This window comes from Poecilia reticulata, chromosome 6 (genome assembly GCF_904066995.2).
Source record: "Poecilia reticulata chromosome 6, P_reticulata-male-v2, whole genome shotgun sequence".
Taxonomy (NCBI): domain Eukaryota; kingdom Metazoa; phylum Chordata; class Actinopteri; order Cyprinodontiformes; family Poeciliidae; genus Poecilia; species Poecilia reticulata.
The window spans coordinates 2,197,887-2,207,020 of NC_088835.1; the positions used below are offsets into that span (position 1 = coordinate 2,197,887).

The following is a 9,134-nucleotide window of genomic DNA, read 5'->3' on the forward strand; positions in this document are numbered from 1 at the left end:
TTTCATTTGTCACCCTGATATTTTAATGTTTTTGAAGTAAAAAAAAAAAACCTGGTTTGTGTTAAAAGTGAGCCTGTTTGTGTCAGACTGGACAGTTGTTGCACGTCGCTATCTGCATATGTTTTTAGTAGCTTTAGAGAGAAAGCCAACCCTCCTTTAGTTCTATAGTTTCATGTATCTGGACAGAATAAAAACATTCTGGTCTTTTTCAAAACCTAAGAAAAGTTCAACCTAATTTCAGGTGTACAAACCATGAAACCAATTTTTTTCTTCTATTTTAGAAAGATGAAGCCAAATTGACAAGTTGTGTCTAGGGAAATTGGCTAAACACCGGCCCCAATAAACTTTTAAGTAGCTTCAGTTAAGGCTCCCCATGTTTGGATGAAATTGTCCACACTTCATCCAAACTTATTCAGCTTATTCAGGTTAGTCAACATTTATTTCTGCTCAGCTCTTTTGGATCCCAGCTAATGACCCGACTCGAGCCTCAGTCCAGTCTTTGTGAAGCTCTTCCTTATCATTGAAAGGGTTTTGCTCGACAGCCCTTTCAAGACCGGGTTATGCGTGTTACTAGTCCAACTTGTCACACATTTTCCTTCCACTCAACTTTCTATGGAAAAGACATTTGTTACAACTGGCAGTCTTCCACATGTGACCCTCATCTGACCTCTCATCTGAGGGTCTCAAAACAACTTTGCAGGTGTTTTGAGTGAATTAACTGATCAGCATGTAACACCAGGTGTTTCCACTTTTTACAATATTAAAATATTACGATATTAAAATTGTAATAATAAAAACAGTATTAATATTATTACAATACTGTATTATTCCCAATTTGAAAAAAGGAACATTTCATGTCAAACTGGAATCCATCCTATAACCCTCTCCCACTCAACTTTGTGCAGCTTGATGTATTATTACAATAATATTGTAATATTAAAATTTCCTGTTCCAATCACTTCCATCACTATAATCATTAAAATCGTATGGAATAGAGACTTGAAATATTTTACCTAAATGAAGCTATAGAGGTGTTTCAGTTTCTAAAATGAGTTTAGATGTTCCTGTTGAGCTGGCATGAAGCAAAGCTGAACCTGAATGTTGAGCCATGCCAAATTTCTGGAGAGGGGATTGTTGGAAAAGAAAAAAACTAATAGAAGTCTACCAATTAAAAAAAAAAGATATGTCAATTAAAAACAATTCTAAGAGGTTTTTAGAACATTTCTTTAATGTTTCACATGGACCCAGAACCAGGAGAGGTTTGGAGTCTGCTCAGCATGTTTCTTGGTTTGTTCGCTGCCTATCAGCATGAAGGCTTTTCAGCCTCAGCTTTGCTCACAAAGAGGCTTTTAAGGAAGAGGAACTGCAGGTACCCAGATGTGACGATCAGCAGGCTGAGGGACATCGACCACCATGTGATGTAGCGGGAGTTAGACTGCAGCAGGAAGTGGTCTGCGCTCCTTCTCATGCGGCTGAAGCTGTAGTAGCGGAACATGTGGAAGACGTGGCGCTCCACTTTACTGGTGGCAACCTAAAAATGTCAGAACAAATAAACACTTCCCACAAAAAAAAAACTTTTCTGTTTGGATCTAGATCAGTGGTTCTTAACCTTTTTTGAGGTACCGAACCCCCAAGTTGCATATGCGCATCCACCGAACCCTTCTTATTCCACAAACACACACAAAATACTTTGTGGTATTCTGATTTAGTAATGTAATTATATTAGTTGTGTTACCACCCCCCACACCACTAGAGGCAGTAGCAACCCCAAAAAGATGCGACTAAGGAGCAGATTTAGACTAGAATTTGGTAAAAACGGTGAGTTTTGCTGACGTAATTAAAGACACAAGTTCAAATCCATGCCGAGAGTGGAGCTCCTTCAATCAGGGCTCCTCCGCAGCTCTGATTAGCTAAACAATGTAACGTGATCCTCTGCAGCAAGTGATGGCAAAGCGGGGCGTCATCACGACTTTACACAAGTGTGTCTTTACCTCTGCGGCAGAGGCTCCACCGAACCCCTGGGGTTCGATCGAACCCAGGTTAAGAACCACTGATCTAGATATTTAGGTTAAGAACCACTGATCTAGATATTTAATGATATCATGCAGTTCTATAATATATAATTGTGTGTGTTAAATGTGTGATCCATGCTTATGCTTAAATTATTTTGGGAATTTTTTCACAGAATTTTAAGGCCTAAAGCAGCAGATCTGAGTAATCAGTTAGTTAGCATCAGACTTAGAACGGATGTTTACTGGTTTTACTTTGTAGGACCCTGAGATGACATGTCATGTTGAACAGAGACTTCGTGCAGCCAGACTATCTACATATCTTTGTTTTTCTTTTTTTCCATTAGAAAACTTTATAATAGTAGAACGTTTTTAATAGCCTTTAATGTATCCCAAAATCTTAAAAAAAGAAAATTCTAGCTTTTGTCCCAGTGTATTTTTTTTTTAGCAGACACCTTCTTTATATACACAGACACATTTCTAAACACACCACACAGTTTAACTAGTCATATAATAAATGTGTAAAATGTGCTTATCAATATTTGTAAATACTCCAATTAATTCTTGGAAAAATTGTTGAATATTTGCTCTACAAGCAAAGCATGTTTTTGAACACACAATTTTTACTTTTTCAGGTGAATGAAAATTACATTTATAACAATGTCTAAATGCAAATATATGTTCTGTTCACATCTGAACAGAAAATATATTTATTTGCAGTAAAGTGAATTTCCCAGAGGAAATGAAGAGACCTGAATGAAGCTCAGTGTGTTGTTCAACTCCTCCTCCTTCATGTCCCTCTCCAAATCTTTGGAAGAGTTCGGGTTGTCATAGTAAACACCGAAGCTGAGAAAGACCTGCATTGTGCTGAAGCGGTTGTGGAAGTTGCTCAAACACATCTGATAGAAACCTGTGTAATTAAACATCAAGTTAAAAGTTTAGACACAGTCACTTTGGGGGCCTAAGTAGCAGAGTGTACAAGGTTAGTTTTATTTCTTTGGTTGATTTATTGCAGGAGTATAGAAAAATTAAAGGGAAACCTGAACAGGTTAACCTTTGTGATTTACTTAATTTATGTTTTTCTTCATTCATTTGGCCTCTACAAATTTCTTCTTGGTTTTTTTAATAGGTTAATTGCTATCTTTCAACATCAGCCCTTTAGCTTGTTTGTAAGTATAAACCCAGCCTGCTAACGTTCATGTAGCATTAATTTCACGCAGCCATGGAGTGTATGTGGCTTTCAGGAACAAGCCGATTCTTTTTTTTTTAACGGGAAAGTATTGCAATATTCAAACCCGAAATTTAGCAAGATATGTAAATCAGAGCTTAGACCACCAGACATATTTTGTCTTTACAGAATTACACTATTAAAAATATAAACAAGGGCACAATGCAACCTTTTAGTGTACTGTAATCTATAAAAAAGAGCTGCCAGTTTGCTACACTTGCAGTGGAGATGAAGATGGTCCATTCAGGATAGCAGAGCTACATCAAACTTTAACGTGGAACTGCACAAAAAAAAAAAAAAAAAGCAAAAATGTAATTGTTAATGCATGTCACCATGAGAAAAGCCTACTGAGTTTTGCTTAAAAAACTTTTTTAAAAATTAAAATCACAAATTTTTGTCTCAAGAAGTGAAAAAATAATTTGCAAAACAAACTTATTTGCGCATGTCAGAAATCTTTTGCTATTCTAAGTCTAATGTCTGTATGATAAAAATACTGAATCGATAGATAAGAACAGTTTTTTCTCACCTGGCTGTCTCCTTCCGCTCAGTAGTTTTTCAGAGAAAGGCAGACGCAGAGGCCTGTCAGTGTCTGTTGTATTTCATTACCTCTCTGCTTAAACCGCTACTCCGCGCAGAAGCAGAAACGATACTTCAATGTTTTCCGTCATCTGACAAGTAGCAAGTCTACTCCACTTTATTCACCAAAACCTGTTCTGTAATCTGGAACATTCGCTAGGTTGAGCTCCGCAGTTAGCCGCCTTATCTCACTGCGCGAGAGACAATTGCGTCATGCGTCAAGGGCAAAAGGTCAAAGGTAACAAGGTGACCGGAGGGCTTATTATGTTGTGCAAAAAAAAAAAAAAAAAACGAAATAATTTTAGTACATGTTATTATGTGTCAGAAGAGGGCTTAGAAAATAATACCAAAAAAATAAAAAATTGATCAAAAAGGCACTTGGTCAAGGAGCAAAATGGGCAGGTGCTCAAGCACCCCCAGGCCTCCCTCTGCACGTGCCTGAACGGGAGGACTCAAGTCTCAGTTGGTGAGAGCCGTTCTTTGTTTTTTTTTATGATTTTGCTTCCTTATAATACTCTGCATTATGTAGTTCGGTGGAGAATCAATTTTTTTGTTGAGCGTTAGACCTTATTGTTAAAGGACATGGCGGCATTCCCGCCCACAGAGTTAGCTGTGCCCGTCCTGGCTTCGAAGCCGTTTATTTTATTTATCAATTTATTTTTTACCTCCGAAAGGTGAACTCGGAGGTAAAACTTTATATATTCGTATGTTGATTTGATACAGAAAGGGATCCCGCACTTCCAATCTATGTGCCCTCTGCCCACTGCACTTTTTCAGCTGTTACAACGGTTTAATTTGTTGCCGACAGGTAGCAATGTAAATTAATCCGAGCTGCCTTTAAATGCAACATTAGCTTTAGGATGCTTGCACTAGAGGGTTCGTGACGGAGACGTGTTGCTGTGCAGAGGTGCACACTGGTGTGTTAGAATCATGGCACAAAACCATTAAAGGCAAATATCGTTGCACTGTTTTTTTTTCTTCTTCTAACCGAGTAAGTAGATCCCAACATTGTCTTTTGGGCAGACAATGTTGACAATATATCATGGTAAGTGTTGAGGAAAAATGACTATTTTTAGTGTTTAACACAGTTTAAACCTTTTAGAACGAATTTCTTAATCTTGAACAGGTTTGTGTTAGTGATTTAAAACCCGAAGAACTATTGCTGGGTTAAGAATTTAAAGTACAAAGGAGAATAGAGATCTGCAAGAACTTCGGCTCAGACCCCTGGGGTCTTATCATTAAAGACAGGAGGTCATAAATTAACATATGCAGGAAGGTGGAGGAAAGCATCACTTGAAATACTCTGAGAAAGGGAACTTTGGTCGGTTCACGTAACCAGGAAGAGAAGTCTTCCAAAACTAACATCTGACATGGTGAAAAAAACTGAATATAACATAAAATGTTTTAAATCACTAACATTTAATTTGTAAGACATTTTTCTTAGTTATTAATAACATGTTTTGACTGAAAATTCTATTATCTTGTTTTAGAATTAATTTAGTTAATGATGAATGTATTTGAAATTGTATTATTTCTGACTATAAGAATCACATAAAAATGTTTTGTTTAGTATTAGAAAATACTTAGGTTTATGGTGAATGAATGTCTTAATTCTTATTTGTTTCTAAGTCCTAATTAGAAACAGGAATTGTACTTCATTGTTTTCTGTTAATATTATCTATTGCTTTTGGTTTAATATCAGGACTAAACTTTGGAGATGCTGAGTGCAGAAGAACAAATTGGGTTTTTGGAGAACTTTTTATTGAATTAAAAGTACAGTATTAAAGGTTTGTTCCTGGCAGAGCAGAAGAGAAACCAGAATTTCACAGCTACCTGTGAGGTTCCTTCATCTGTTTCTCTTGGCCCAGATGGCTGTAGAGCCGGATAGCGTTAAGAAAATAAATTTAAAATAAGTTAGTTTTAGAATTTATCATGACTTGATTGAAATACCATAATATAGTTTTAAAATTTATAACATATTCTGACCTATTGATATATATTTTACTGTAATTAAAGCAGATTGTTTGCCAAGATCTCTGATCTGCTCTTTGTCTGTCTGGGAAACAATCAGTAGGAAGTTCTAGCTTTTCACACTGATCTGTGAAAGCCATAAACCACCATGAATTCGGAGAGTCTGCTTCCACTTTATTTAACAAAAGGTGTTTGATCTTGTGAACAAATTGCGGGACATTTTCTAAATTTAAAAGGGCCAGAGATGCCTTCCAATTGGTCAAGTAGAGATACGGCTTATTTGAATACATTAAAGAGGAAAACACACCTACAGGTATAAAAGTTTGTGCACAAGGGAAACAATTTGGAAAAAGCTGATTTATTTTACTTCTGCACCAGCTTTTTCTCCAAGGACGACCTTGATATTTCTTTGTCTTCTTGTCTCAGGTAACAATGTTTGTATCTGTGTTTCTTCAGTTTCCTGTACTATCTTATACTTTCTTCTGATTGGATTAAATTCTGTAATTCTGTGACGTCAACACGCATTGTTGTGTTTTTGTCCCCACACGTGGCCACGCGAGAGAAGCCGGAATCAAAAGGAAGAATCAGAGCCAGAGTTTTGCTAAATTTAATTGTAATATAAAAATTCTTCCTTAACATAAGCTAGTTAACCCTTGTGTGCGCAAGGACTGAGGCAAACGTAGAGGACTATGGCAAATGATATAGTAATACTAAGAACTACATTTGAGCAGATTGATTTTGCATAAAGAAATAGACTTAAGTGATTGGAAACATTAGATTCGTAGACTTCTGAAACATATGAGCAAATGTTTATGCAAATCTGAGCATAATTGCTCAGCATTCTCTACAAGCCAGTATTTGCATCATTAGTTATTTGTATTAGTAAACAAAATGGGTACTTTGTTTGAAAGGTATATGCTTGTTTATGTATTTATATCAAATAAAATGACCCTTTACTGTTCCACCTTAAAATCAGCCAAATTCCTGTGGTGCCAGGTCTGATTGTTACTGTTTTTTCAGAGTTCACCAGAATGGAGGATAGGATCAGAATATTCTATTCCTATTTTATTATGTTTTCCCCACTAAGTATATTCAAATATGCTGAAGTATCAATCCAATTCCAAAATAATTAAAAAAATAAATGTCCTTATACATGTAGCTATGATTGCTGTTTGAATAAGGTTTCCAGCAAAAACGTTTAGTATTTAGCGAGTTTAGTTAAATGCGCTGATACTTCGTTGTTCAAATTACATTACGAGTAGAAAAAAGATGTGTAGATAACAGCAGCAGTAAACTGAGATACCTGTTTCATTGACATCAAAGTTGATCTGACCCTTTGCATCGTCAACAGTGGATATTAACAAACCGCTGGGAGCGTTAACAGTGACTGATAGGTCCCTAACGAGGCCGACTCCTGTCACCCACTGGACCTTGACAAGGAAGAAAATGGAAGAAAACTCATTATTTTATAAATGATGTCAACATGGAACATTCTGACATCTCTGTCCCACAAGGACAGTCTGTTGAATTTGTCCCAAATTTTGGACATATTTGTAGTGGGAAAATGTAAAAGTTAGTGAAGTACAAAAAGATGAAGGAATCTTTTATGTAAGTGTGCATTTTTATAAAATGTAGTAGAGCCACAAAATATTCATTTTACAGAGAAACTTTTTACCATCATGAATAAAAATTCATAAGAACTACAGTGGCTCAGTGTGCTCAGTACTCACCATGAAGCTCAGGTAAAATTTCTCTCCATGGTGAGCAAAGTGCCAGAAACATTCTGTGGCAGCTGCTGGGAGCACCACTGAGAAATCATACTGGTCAGCACCCCAGAACAGCTCCTGGTCCGTCCTGCTGGAACGAGGCTTTGTCTGGAGGCTGCAGTGAGAAAATCCACAAAACCACAAAACAATAAAAAACGTAGAGGTCCCTAACGACATGGCTGAAAGAATGGGAAACAACTAATCTAAATGAATGGTGGAGGCAGAGTGTGTGGTATACAAGACAAACTGTGAATGATTAACTGGACCAGAACGCTCCACCAGTGGGAATACTGGGTTGTCTGGGCAGATGGAGATAACTAGCCAATATGTCACTTTTACAGTTCATACATGGCTGCTTTCACTCTGTCTCTATTCCTTTGAAACTCTGTCCCAATCATTTGTTTGTTTTATGCATTAATGTTTTAAAAAGTTTTTTGGGGGGAAAAAGCAATTATTTGGTTCACATCAAACTGTTATGACCCGAGCTTTGTTTTGTTTTTCTTTTTTTTTCGTTGTGGGTTTTTTTTTGTTTTGTTTCACGCTCTGAGTGAACAGATAAAGGATGAACTTGCAACTTTATATGAACCCGAGACGCTCGAAGAATTGATCAGTCTAACAATTACATTAGATAAGAGTTCTTGTGAGAAATTCTGTTCCCCTGTGAAAATCTGTTCCCCCTCTGTCAGGAGCGCGCATTGCAGCCAGAGAAGTGGATCCGGCGGATCTGACCATATTCACGGCGCTTCTGATCCATGTTGACATTTCTCGGTAAAAACTACTCATATAATCATGTCAATGTTGTAACTTTCAGTTTAATCGGCAGCTATCAAAATAAAAATACATACATAAATAAACGAGGTCTTGTGTGGAGGTCTTTTTACGCTGTTTTGTGTTATTTTAAACGCGAAGTGAATCGATCTTTTTTTCAGCTTTTGTCTCGTAAGCCTGACAAATAAAAGTCAGTCAACAAACACAGATTTCCAACACGTTGTGTGCATTTATAATTTTTCATTTCTGACAAGGGAGGAGGAGGGAAGCCGGCCGATACCAGGGCACAAAAATAAAGACTTCCTGAAAAGATCAGAGTATAAACTTTTTGGTAAATCCCGTTCTAATGTAAAATATGACATTACTGGATTAAGGAAATGTCTAGTATGCTATCACACATAATATTTTTTGAGAATTTGGAAACAGGTGCCTTTTATTTCTCAAAGTTATTGGAGAAGAGGAGAGAATGGATATTTCAGCTGCCTGAAATAATGTGTCCGGCCTCTCTAAAATAGAAACAAATTAATTTACCTGAAAAGTTTTTACTGTGTTCATTCCCCTTATGATCAATAAGAAATCCTGTGATTTTCATAACATTTGCTCTTTTTTGCCAAAGTTAGGATGGGGAAACAAAATATCTTAAGCGCCTGATAAAATCTGTTCCCCCTCTCTAAAATGGAAACACATTAATTTACCTGAAAAGTCTTTTACTGTGTTCATTCCCCTTATGATCAATAAGAAATCCTGCAAGTTTGAAAACATTTGCTCTTTTTTTGCCAAAGTTAGGATGGGGGAACAAAATATCTTAAGCGCCTG

The 9,134-nt window shown here is 36.8% G+C and overlaps 1 protein-coding gene across 1 annotated transcript; it reads right to left on the reverse strand.

Annotated features, from left to right (window-relative positions):
* Positions 1-1,208: 1,208 nt before the first annotated feature.
* tmed6 (transmembrane p24 trafficking protein 6) lies at positions 1,209-9,134 on the reverse strand. The gene is made up of 4 exons (XM_008419396.3): positions 7,515-9,134; positions 7,088-7,214; positions 2,762-2,919; positions 1,209-1,531 (listed from the first exon to the last, which is right to left on the reverse strand). Exons 1-4 carry the CDS (start codon positions 7,725-7,727, stop codon positions 1,304-1,306), a joined length of 726 nt encoding a protein of 241 aa, XP_008417618.1. The 5' UTR covers positions 7,728-9,134; the 3' UTR covers positions 1,209-1,303.

Excerpts from the sequence above, each read along its gene's own strand:
- tmed6 (XM_008419396.3), bottom strand. The coding sequence starts at position 7,727 with ATGTCGTTAGGGACCTCTACGTTTTTTATTGTTTTGTGGTTTTGTGGA. Across the intron at positions 7,215-7,514 it reads AATTTTACCTGAGCTTCATG|GTCCAGTGGGTGACAGGAGT; the intron begins GTGAGTACTGAG and ends TTCCTTGTCAAG. Across the intron at positions 1,532-2,761 it reads ACACACTGAGCTTCATTCAG|GTTGCCACCAGTAAAGTGGA; the intron begins GTCTCTTCATTT and ends TGACATTTTTAG.